We start from the raw sequence: 12,785 nt of genomic DNA, 5'->3' as shown, positions 1-12,785 counted from the left end.
ACTTTATCTTTTTTGCTTTCTACAGACACAACCAGTACACACAGTTGCAACGTGCACATGCCTACTACACACACCAGAAGGGTCTCTGCCCCATCCCTCTGCCCCCTTCCCCACATTTTTTAGCTAGGTGAGAAATCCGGTAGGCATCAGCCTGAAAGATCTAATACAACCTCAGACATCTTTGCTTGGGCTAGCTGAGAGCAAAGGTAAATGAACAACTACATCTGTACCCAGCAAGGTAGCACTTGCTTTCCTCATCACTGGGAAGAATGAAGGAAAGTGCAACAGCAAGAGGAGGGCCTACTGTGGGTTTTCAGAAGTTTTCTTTTGTGATATACCACCACATACCAGATAAATAACTGAGAAATCACAGTCCATACTAAGGGTTTCAAAAACACTCTTACTTCATAAACCAGGCTTTTACACTCACCCAAACATACTGAAGGGAGCTAGGAGGAGAAACAGAAAGGAGATGATATAATCAGGTAAATCTGATGACAGTAATGGTACCAGCTACAACAGAGGCAGCATACCACAGAGGAAATCAAAGTTCAAAAAATATCCTGTAGGACTGAGGACCATAAAGGGTACTACAGATTAAACAAGAAATGCCTGGGGAAAAAAAAAAACAAAAACCAACACAAAACCAACTTTGAACTGCTTAAGGTCTGTGGAAATGGAGGAGAGAAATAAATGTTCATGTTCCCTACTGCTGAAGAGTATGAAAAAGATACCAACATCCCTAGTATCAGATTTTCTTTCTTTCAAGATCCAAAACACACATCTGCTGCTTGTATAAGAGTGGCAGCAGGGAGAAGGACAGCAAATTGGAGCATTACACATAACAATAAATTCCTCCTAGATGGTTGCTTCTCTCCTATATTCCTCTCTGCCATGAAATAATAAAACCAGCTACAGACTGGTTTACTAGTAAAAAACAATCATGGTAAAAGGAACACCAGGTGAAAGCATAATACAAGACTAACCCAGAATACTGTAGCCTGTGCTAAGCCATTTCATATTGCTCTATCAATTAAGCATTAGCAATAATACTGAAGGCAATCTGAGAGGAAGTACACTTAAGTTAAACAGAAAAAAAAAAAAAAAAGAGAGAAAAGAGTAAGGACACCAAATACAGCAGTTATCAAAAAAATTGTAAAAGTGTCCCAGGCTATTGATTGTAAAGTACTTCATTTTATTTTGTTGAAAGAACCTTACAGTTAACTACACAGGTCGCAAAATATACATAGGAACCTAATTTTATAAAGGCAAACCCCAAGAACTATAAAAAGCACCAAGTGATATTTTTCTCCGGTTTTAAAACATCTGAGACAAATATGTCTGGTCTAAATAATATCAACCAGCAATTAATTATGTAATTTGTGCTAGAATTAACCTCAGAGAGTGGTGAGAAGAAAAAAAAAAACACAACCAACTCACAGGGTTACCTCTGAACAATCAGCAGTGGAGATGGGGCTCCTCATCAGTACCTTTCAGTTTGTGGTTGTATGAGCGCAGGTGATTCACATAATGCCCATGTGCTTAAGCATTTCCATGCCTAAAGATTATATTAAGCTCTGTCTAAGCACAAGGTATCTTTGAATAATTTAAAGTAATCTTAACATCAGAAGTCTGGTCTTTTAGAATTCCTAGAACAAATTAGCATTGTTACGGTGTAAGTGCTGGTTGAGATTTTTTATTTTGTGGGGCTTTTTTGTGGTTTTGCTTTGTTTTTTTTTTAAACCCTAAAAGTATGTGCCTTATGTTTACCCTTTACTAAGACACTCTCTAAATTTTTTTTTGGTTTGTTTTTAAAGATGTACTGGCAAGTTCATTACACCATAAATCTGTAGTGTCAAAACTGAAATCCTCACCATGTTCTCAAGTCAGTGTAATGTCATTGTCATTTTTTAGAGTTCATGATGAACAAATTTCTCTTAGGGTCTCCTCCTAATGTTCAAGACAACTGTCTGTGTTAGTTAGGCTGTCTAACTTTGGCAAATAGCATAACCCAGGAGAGTTCTGACACTATGTTACGCTATGAAAACATTTGTTAAAAAACATCCTTTTGATTATACATATTTTCTTGACATGCAAAATAAAATCTAAAAATAAAATGGCTTTTCAAAGGTCTGCATATACTAAGTTATATTTACTAACTCTGTGAAGGTTCATTTGAGCATATAAATATTGTAAATATATGTAAGCAAAGAGCACATTTTTTTGTAAGGTCTCTCTGAACCTTATAACATGCCAAATCAGGGCTTCTTCCCCCCCCCCAGTATGATGTTGGACAGGAAAGCAATGATCTAAAGCATACATAAAAAACAATACAAGCTAAGGTTCAGCAAGGAATTGTTTTCACAAAAATCACAATATTTTGAAAAAGTTGTAAATATAAGACAGAACTGCTTCTAAATAACAGAATGTCATTGCTGCAGCAGCTCTTGGAGACTGGAATATACTGTTACCTACATCCAGATACGACACATCTTCACATCTGCCATAAACTTGTGACCCTAATATTCATGGTGACTGGACTTGGTGATAATTCCTCTTTCACTCCCTGTTATTCTAGGATGGCATCTCAACCTAAAGAAACATCACTGACTCACAATGTTGTGAGACTTCTCCCTTCATCTTCTACTAAAGTGGGTGCCAGGTGTTGCTTTATAAAATATGGCCATATTTGGTCAGTTACTCTGACTTTTGGTCAGTCAACTGCTGATATGGAAGCTGAGAAATGAAGGTTTTCCTGTACTTTATCTGCAGTATACAGAATTTCAATGGTATCAATCACTTTAGAAATATTTTGGAAATACAACATGGTCAGTGGTAGTACCAATTTTAAGGCCTAAATTATGTTTAGACACTCTCTGAACCAAGATAATACCTACAAATAATACATATATAGAAAATTCAACACGAGGAAGAATAGGAAAGCAATACCATATAAAGTTTAAAAGCTTTTAAAAGTTTGTTTTGTTTTGTTTTAAAAAAACCTTTTAAAACAGTTAGGTAGACAAATTGGAAAAATTTGTCCCAAATTCCAGTGGAAAAAAAAAAATAATTTAGATCTGTAGTGGTGGAGATGTTCCTTCCAGCTTGGAAAAGCTGGCCATGAAGGCCAGATCATCAGAGGAGGGACAGAAATACTGTATATTTGTCAGGTTAAATAAACTTGTCTGAATTCTGTAGTACAGAAATACTAAAAAGGAAGTAAAATAATCACAAAAGGAAGCTAAACTACACATATCACTTGACTTTATGAAAGTAAAAGTTAATGCTGTAAAAAGTAATATCTACTAATGCTGTTTGAGATGTAAAAATAAATGAGTAACAAGTTACCAGAAGATGCTTTTTTACTATACTGTAGAGTTCACCCACCCCTATTCCATTCAAATACTTCATGCAAAAAGTTTAAAAGGTAAATGAGATCAACACCGATACATAGCTATGTGATAGCCCAATCACAAGTGACAACAAGCAAAAGGAATATGATTGTCATCCATATATTATAATTAACACACAAAACAGAATGAGAAAAGCTATGCTAAAAATAATAGCATTGCAAGTAAGCTGTCACGGTCATTTCTAAGTGGTTGGTTGCCTCTTTATGATCAAAGGTATGCTGCTTCTCTACGCTGTCGTACATCTTTTGGTCTCTGTCAGGCAGTAGTCTCATAATCATTAAAGGTCTTCTCTTCAGTTGCTCTGAATTTTCTCCAACCTCTAATCAACTATCAAAGCTAATGCTCTCTCAAGTGAAATATTTCTTTCCTACCTCAATAGCAATATAAAAATAAGTACCTTCTCTGGCACTTTTCTCCCCAAACATCCTTACTTTCTTGCTCTTCCTACCAAGCCATCAAGAGACTCCAACTTTTATTACTATTTTAAGGAGCTGGAATAACTCTGCTTCCTGATCAGCTTTCAGATCTTATTCTTCTTTGTGATGCCTGTAATCATGTGTCACACTTCACTCTTTTAGCAAAATGGGATAGGAAAAGGTAAAAAAAAAAGGTTTACTTCATGTGTGGGTATCTTTCTTCTTGTTACTGATCTCTTCCAGAATTCCCAACTATTTCTCTTATATGCTATTAAAAGAGATTCTGAGATTTTACACAGGAGAGAGAAATCAGTCCCTGATTCTTTATTATAAGGGTGAGTTAGTTATCCTAACCAAATCATACATGCAAACCCCACCCTCACTTGCCTTGCCTAACTCCCTTTTCTTATTAGTCTCACCAGCCTACCATTAGAAATGACTGGCCTGATAACTCCTTGCAGCAAATCATCCAGCAAAGGTCAGTCAGTCAATGCTGTCAGCTATCACAGTGCTTGAAGTGTAAAATTCCCCTGCAAAGGTAATGAGACTTTTAAAGCAATGTTTTAACAGGCTTGACACAGAGAAGTACATAGAAGTTTCTATGAGGTAAACACAAAGTTTGTATGACTGAAAGACAGATTACTTTATATGAAACAAAAAAAGTTTGGTTTTTTTTTTTTAAATTAAAGATCTGAGAAGCCTATTGATTTATCATGTAAATAATGCATAAGTAACACAGCTTTTCAGGATAGTGCACTATAGTGTTGAGCATTAAGCATTCACAGTCATGCAGACATACTAAACTATTAAGCAGAACAGTGTTTACAAAATATGCACCCAGACTTTTTCAGAGAGAATACTTCATACTCTCCCGGACTTACTCCTTAGATTCATGAAAGTCCCTAGTCTCATCTGCAGCTTTTATCCATATTTCCTTTCACTCTGAAAACTCATTTCCCCAGGTGTGTCAAGCCACCAATCTTCATTAAGCACACACTTCTTTAATTAGCTTTATCAATATTAATTCAGAAAAAACATGATTAGGAAACTAGAAAGATATATGCATGGCTTGGAAACAAACCCATCATTCTATTATCAAATGTATTTTGTGTCTGAACTGTATTTGTTCTCTAATTCAGAGTGTGAATTACTTGGGGCAAGGATCACATCTCCCACTATTTTTTATGTGCATTTTGACTATACTCAGTAAACAGCAAAACAAAAAGTCCTTACAGCAAACTTTAAGTCACAAACACCCCTTTGATGGTTGGTGTTCAATCCTTACTAACTCCTTTTTTAGACTGGTGCTTCTGATGAGAGTTCCATGTGTCCTGCCTTCACTGACTTCTCTGCCATTCCACTATGCTGATATTTAAAAGGAAATATTTTTTAATTTAGCCATTCAAAACAAGGGAGCACACATGATATAAATTAATAAGTAAAAACTGAAACTCAAAGTTTTATTCTGCAGTTTTCTATTAACCATACAAAGTGATCAGAAAAGCCAAAACTGAAACAGTTTCTGACGACTGCCCTGAAAGAGACCCGTTACTTTTACTATATTATTTAATTTTAATTGTATTTAATCTCCACTTTGAACATTAAGTCCACTGTGTTTGCTTTGGCAAGACACCTTTTACTCCTACAGGATACAATGTCTGTAACTGTCGTCAATGTTTTAACAGATTTTAGTACTTATAAACTACCAGCATTTGATTTAATTACTGGCATATGTTAACACTATGAATAAGAAGAAAAGATGGCATTCTTAAATAAGCTGAATGTGACTGCCTGAGGTATATTATAAAGCAAAACTTCTCCAGCTGTTTAACACATGTAAAAATAATTATGTACAGCTCTAAGTTCCTCATAAAATGTAGTGTTATTTATTTAGGAGAAAAGATCTTTGTTGCACCAGAACTATCGGACTGTTTTACCTATCTTGGTATATGTATCTGTTTCCATATACCTAAGCATTGTGCTTTATTATACTGAGGCAAAGGGGACAGCTATGCCGGTAAAACTGCCCTTACTATGGGTAGGACCAGTGTGGTATACTTGTTAGAAAAACTTGTTAATGAGTTTTAATGGTACAGTTATCGATCCTGGAATAAGGAACATTTCCCTTATAAGCAAGTTACAGGTATCATAGTGACATAATGAAATATTAAAAAAAAAAAAAAAAAAGGCACCGAATAAGGACAAACAGGCTTTGTATTTTAATAGTGTTTACAGGTTTAAATTGTGCGCTTCCAAGGAGAAACATCTTGATTTACACTGTATTTAAATGCTTAGCTTTTATGTCTTCAGGGTAACAGAAATCAACGCTGAAGTGCTTTGTCAAGCAGCACCATTCTCATGCATACATGGCATCTTTGAGGATAAAAATAATCATTCCTCAGGCCAACTAATCTCTGATAAAACTTCATTAACTTCCAAAGAATTACAGCAATGATTTGTTATATATTTGAATTAAAAGATGTGGCATGGAGTTTACTGAGGAATATTCTTGAACATGGGCCAGAAATAGGGTATACAAATATCAGAAGATTCAGTTTTCCCAAGCAACTTCAATCTTTCCCAATTTGCATATGAGCATTTCTGAAAACATTCTGTTTTACTGCATAATTCAATTTCCGTGGTTCTTACGGAAGCTGAAATAGAGGAATGAAAAAAACCCTTTTATTTGAAAACAAACTACTTATTCACAATGTCGTATTTTTTCAGGTCCATCAAGCACCACTTTAAAGACACACAGTTTATAGCAAGAAATGAGAGCACACTGTGCTTCCTATCAGGATCTGAGACTCATTCCTATTTCTTGCTCCAGTTACATATGGTAGATGGTGCATGATGTTCAGCTACAGGTTCAGGCACCCCAATATATCTTTAAAAATACTAGTTACTATTTTAGTAAAAAAAAAATCTTGTATTTGGGGCATGTTGACAAATTATCCTTCAAACATTGTGAGAAAGATTTCATTCCTCCAACTTGACCATGATCATTGATTGGATATAGATGAAAATGATTGCTAGTTCAGAATGGCAAATAAAAGGAGAGACACTGAATTCCTCATTACTTTATAAATTTACAAGGACTTTTATATTGTTTTTTGATAAAAACTGGAAGGAATCATACTGACAAAATTACATGGAAAACAGCATAATGGGTTATGAGTTAGATGGGCGAATAATCTGATGCTGGTCTCTAATATGTAAAATTATTTTTTTTTTCCCCCAGACAAAACTATTAGTCTTTGTATAGTCATTTGTCTGAAAAACTAACAGGTGATGAAGTGAAGTTTCATAAAAATACATATGGTTTTCATACTGGTAATGTAGAATCTCTCTCTCTAGATAATGTATACTTTGTTTATAATATTAATAATAAGACTATTCAAAATCACTTCAGAAAGGACAGGAAAAAATATTTCCGATATAGTTCTACATATAACAAATTAGAACTCTGAAAAAAAAACCCTGCATAGGAATAATCCCAAATATTTGTTTTGATGGATTTTTTTCTAAAACATACCACAGTCTGGAACTGAGAATAAAAAGTGCTCACTTAACTGGATCATTAGTATGTCATAATTTCTTTTCTTTTTCCTTTGAAACTTTTCTTACAGATTTAAACAATTATTACAATTCCATTATTTTTCATTTTTAAAATTACATTGTTATGTGGCAATAAGGGCCAGTTCTGGAGTTCTGCATATCCTTGGATTACTCTATATACTTACTCATATCTAGTACTTGTCTTTATTAGTTTTATCATGGAATATTTTTTGTCTGTTTACGTACTTCCCCTTAGCCTTCATACATGAGAACCGGCCATGTAGTTGTTAATGAGAAGGACATATATATCCCTTGCTTTATCATCTCATAAAACTGCTTTTGTATTCACTCAGAGTTCTGAAGCAATTACTGAATATGTTATCACTTGTATTGGGAATTAATATATTACTGTTGGAAGCCTTGGTGCTTCAGTCAGAGGACAGTGCTTGTGATTATACAGAATTTAAAATGATGCTCCAGCTGCCCTGTGACACAGAATCACAGAGCTGGCCACCTAGCCTTCTTGGCACTGTACCCTGTCTCAAATGCAAGTTATTTCTCTTAAAAATCTTTAAAAGTTTCTGGTTCTGGAGAGAAAGGGATGAGTGAGTGGCTGTGTGGTGCTCAGTTGCCCTCCTGGCTCAAACCAGGACACTTAAAAGCTTTAGTGTCATAGAGCAGAAATATTAACATACCTAGGCAAGATCTCCCCTAGAGAACATGTGTGACTGTACCTGTTTAATGACCTGGCATCCCCCTGTCAATGAAAGCAACTCACAGTGCGATCTGCAGTCTGTTCCAGGCACAAAAAGCTAGATCCAGGAAGCCCCTTGTTGTTTTTCTGTTGTTTTGTTTTAAATCAGGATAATTCCATGTTGAGATCTCTAATACTTTCCTACAGCAGCTATATTACAAAGTTTGGAATTTTGTGAAATCATAATTAAAAGCCATTCACTTTTCTGAGCCATCGCTTTATAGAAATCAATTTCTGTTACAGTAGAACAATCTCCTTCTGAACAAATTTTTTGTCTCATAAAAATACATATACATAAATTACTTTCTACAAAATGTATAAACTCTCATTTTAGCATTCTTTGATTTACAGGTTCTGGAGGTTTTTTTTTTTTTAATACTCAATTTTCACTATTAGCTTTTTAATAATTTTTCTGATATCAGTGTAGATAAACTTCGTTTAGGGCAACAAAGCTGGTGGAGGCTCTGGAGCACACGTCGTACAAGGAGCAGCTGAGGGATCTTAGTCTGGAGAAGAGGAGGCTGAGGGGAGACCTCATCGCCCTCTACAGCTCCCTGAAAGGAGGTTGCAGAGAGCTGGGGATGAGTCTCTTTAACCAAGTAACAAGCGATAGGACAAGAGCGAATAGCCTCAAGTTGCACCAGGGAAGGTTTAGACTGGATATCAGGAAGTATTTCTTTCCAGAAGGTGTTGTTAGGTGTTGGAATGGGCTGCCCAGGGAGGTGGTGGAGTCCCCATCCCTGGAGGTGTTTAAGAGTCGGGTTGGCATAGCACTGAGGGATCTGGTGTAGTTGGGAACTGTCAGTGTGAGGTTAATGGTTGGACTGGATGATCTTCAAGGTCTTTTCCAAATTAGACGGTTCTGTGATTCTGTGTGTGTGTGTGAAACAGACTAATGCAGCCTTGGTCATATTGTTTTAATTACTGGCATGACATTAACTCTACAGTTCTTTTGCAATGTCTCATTTTTCCAAGGTTTTTTGAAAATCGGAATGAATGGCTCGGAAAAGTTCTTGGCCTGTTCTTTCTATCCTCTTGAAAGGAAGTAGCCTAAAAGTATGTAATAACTTCTTTTAGTAGCTATTCTGAGCACAGAAATAATACAAACTATTTCTGTGTTACTGTGAAATGCAGTCAGACTATCTCTTTTTTCCCCCAAGAGTACAGTAATCATTCAGTACTGATGATACAAATGAGCTGAAATCTATGTTGACATATTTTTCCTAAATACACAAGAAGTTATACCAGCTTCAGAAGGGATGTTAAACTTGGACACAAGTAAACCTCAGAAAACAGTCCACTCTTCATGTTTTCCATGTTAGCCAAGCTGGCTAACTCTTTCTGTAGGCAACTTTTACCTGAGGAAACCTCTAATTGCCTATACCTGTTTGGGACTACCTGTTCTAGGAACCTAGGCAAGCTCTACATTGGTGTCCGTGTAGACCTTACCATGTCTGTATCTCCTGGGAAGTCCAAGAAGGCATGATTAATATGGTGACTTCCTGAAGGTCCTGCTTAAGTTTTACCTGTATAATTGTTGCAACTATCAGCCACAATGTTGAAACCTAAAATGTAGGATCTACTCAGACTGACTGAAACTGAACATTGATCTCCTGTATTATAAGAGGGTGCAAACCATCACCCCATAGCTTATTGTTTTCTAAGTGGATGTTTAGAGTCTGGGCTTAAGCTGAAGTATTTTACAAAGAGGGGGCTTCTCTTAATAAAAGAAGGAACTGATGGTGAGCAATAAAGTAATGGTAGAAAGGTAGAGAGCTGCTAGTGCAGAGGATGTGAATTAGAGTGCACTGGTTGATCTGGTGTCAATACAGACTCCCGCTAACTCCCTATCCGGTATGCTTTCATTACTATAAGGAGCAAAAATCAGTAAGGACAAACCTTTAATTCAGCTTAACAAGGCCAACATAAGTTGTTTTGATTAGGAACCATAGAAGTTTTCTGGACATAATATTCCAGAAACATTTCATATAAAATGATATTAATGTGTTACAATAGCTTTTATTCCTGTCATTAATGTTTAAATATGCAGATTTGTTAAAGGACTGATATGCTTATCTTCACTTACCTCTGGTTATAAAAAAAGAGATTAGTGGATCAAATTAGAAGTCATAACTTGCAAAGAAAGTGGAAAACTAGAGATTTTTCAGATAAGCAGTGTGGTTGTATTTAAAAGCATGAGTGGGATGTTCACTGTTTTAATAAAATTTCACAGATGTGTCAGAGTAAGATTTTGCAAGGAAGAGGAAAGTAGCTGAAGAGTATTTGTTTATGTTTCCCAACCACATAGATTACTCAATGAAAGAGACACATAAAATAAACCACAAAACATGTAAAAAAAATGCTTGCAGTGCAAGTGTGCCCGTTAATTGGATTGTCTATAAAATAAATAAGTAATGATGAGTTATATTTTGTAAGTATGATTTATGCTACTGTTCATCACATGCCATTAGACAAAATGCACACAGATAAAAGGAGCAGCTCTACGCATTTCAGCTCTCTGCCAAAAGTTATGTTATGCTTGCATTTTAATTTAATAGCTCTGAAGCAAAAGAAGAAGATAAACAACTTTTTATCAGTCTAGAAAACTAAGGCTTAAAAGTAAACCTTGCTTTTAAATTAGATATTCTCTAACTTTTTTTTTTTCTTTAAGACTTAAGTGGCAAATTCTTAGCCTAAAGTCTATATACCTATTTCTTATTGAAAGAGTGGTAAGTAAGTAAAATGCTCTTCACTTCTCTCTCTGTGAACATGGACATGGATTTGAAGAGTATCCATAGGTAGCACAGAGGAAAATTACTTCCTCTAGGTTTTAGGTCTCTGTCATCCCCTTATAGACTATTTTAGCAGCAGTTTTTGCATACATATCCTTGAAAATATATGTGCCACTAAACCTTGATTTTCCGTATGTGATGTGTAGAGGGTCACTCAGCAGGATACAGTAACCTTGTAGCATTACACAATTTTTTTTTTTTTAAAGTTTGTTATAAACTGTGAGTTTAAACCAATACCCTATCAAAGAGTAAAGACCTGCCCATTTGCATTTCTTTTCCATTTAAACAAGCTCATTTTTTGATACTGGTTTCAGTAAACAGACAATATTCTAAAGGGATGTCCCATGAAATATTCACATAACAAAAATCTAAGAAATGATTATTTGTCTTATTGATTATATGATCCAATGAAAACGAACATTTTGTACCTTTTCATGAACCTTTTGCCCTGGCTCCATTCCTTCAATGTGCTCTGATTCGGCAGGCCCTTCACCAGCAGCCATTTTCCTTTGAATGTGTGCATTTTGTTCACGCAAAGCTACAATCTGCAAAAGAAAGAAAATAAGTGGTTAATATATATAAGAAACCGAAAAACTACTGAGCAGACAATTTGTTAAATCTATTAACATTTTGATCATTTATTGGCCATTTGTAGCCTTTGCAAAATTATGATTGTACATGCAGAGAGGTTTTAAAAACAAAAATATTAATAATGACTAAAGGCCATTAAGGATACAAAGAAATCAATAAATGATAGGATAGTAAACATTGTCTTCTTTTACCTTCTATCCTTTTTTTTTTTTTTTTTTTTTTTTTTTTTTAGCTTGAAAGATGAAAGAGCTGTTAGGTGTTGATCTTGCAACACTGCAAGAACAAGACTCATTCTTTCATACAGAACACAATGGATGCCAAACCGGCATTGTAGGAAAACAGTGCCAAAAGGCTATGAATCAAAACCAAGTTATGTAAAACAAAGTGCTATTTTTCTGTCAACGTCCCATCTGTTAGTAACTGCAACATATATTTTAAGTGGTTTTTGTTAAGAAAAACATCTATGTAAAAGTCCTCCACTGTGGGCACTGACTATTTTAATGCATATACAAGTAGGTTTTACTGTATTAACCATATTGTTTTATTTAATTCTAGTGCTATTAAAAATCCCATACTGGAAAATAAGCTGCTTTCTCTCTGACTTTGTAGCTTAGTCTCAGACAATACACAGGATGGAAAGATTCAGGTCCTAAAATTTTTACATGGTACACTATGATAAATTGGGAGATCTGGCCAATATAAAACATTTATTCTGGTAAATTGCATAATTAGATCTTGCTGTACCAATCTGCTTTCATGAGCACATCTAAGAAATGATTTACTGAATGGCTAACATCTAACTTGTAACTTCATAACTTTTTCTTAATAGCTTCACTCATTTCTTTTTCTTTATAGTTCAAATGGTTCTCAGATCTAAACTACAGAAAATACGGTTTCCACCAAGCAATTTAGCCATCAATTAGTGCTAAAAGTGACTTTCGGGTAGACTGCAGAAGATACTTAAATGTATATATTATAAAATTATGGTTTATGGAGACTAACTATACATCACGTGAAACAAATGTAAAATCACAGGATCTGTTAACTGGCAGCCAACAAAGATCTGTATTTTCATATGACAATCTTTCACTGATCCATTAAAATGCAGACTTCACTATGCCTTCATTTTAAATTATCACCTATGTCTAATACAACTCTTTAATCGCCCTTTAGATACCCTAGGATAACCACTTTCTAAGTAAGTAAATAAATAAAATTCAATTATCCCTTCAAAGTGAAGGGCAAAGCAAAGAATACAATA

The 12,785-nt window shown here is 35.1% G+C and overlaps 1 protein-coding gene across 22 annotated transcripts in view; it reads right to left on the bottom strand.

Moving 5' to 3' along the window:
- PPFIA2 (PTPRF interacting protein alpha 2) overlaps positions 1-12,785 on the bottom strand; it is a 361,705-nt gene that overhangs the window by 78,764 nt on the left and 270,156 nt on the right. For all 22 annotated transcript variants that reach the window (XM_026841157.1, XM_026841148.1, XM_026841147.1 and 19 more), the window contains one exon: positions 11,362-11,478. In XM_026841157.1, coding sequence (XP_026696958.1) covers positions 11,362-11,478 — 117 coding nt within the window. The remainder of the gene's footprint in view (positions 1-11,361; positions 11,479-12,785) is intronic.

The sequence above is a fragment of the Athene cunicularia genome (assembly GCF_003259725.1).
Source record: "Athene cunicularia isolate RWA chromosome 1 unlocalized genomic scaffold, athCun1 chr1_part2, whole genome shotgun sequence".
Classification (NCBI taxonomy): Eukaryota; Metazoa; Chordata; class Aves; order Strigiformes; family Strigidae; genus Athene; species Athene cunicularia.
The sequence above is the reverse complement of the archived record's forward strand: the minus strand, read 5'-3'. Positions and strand labels throughout refer to the sequence as shown.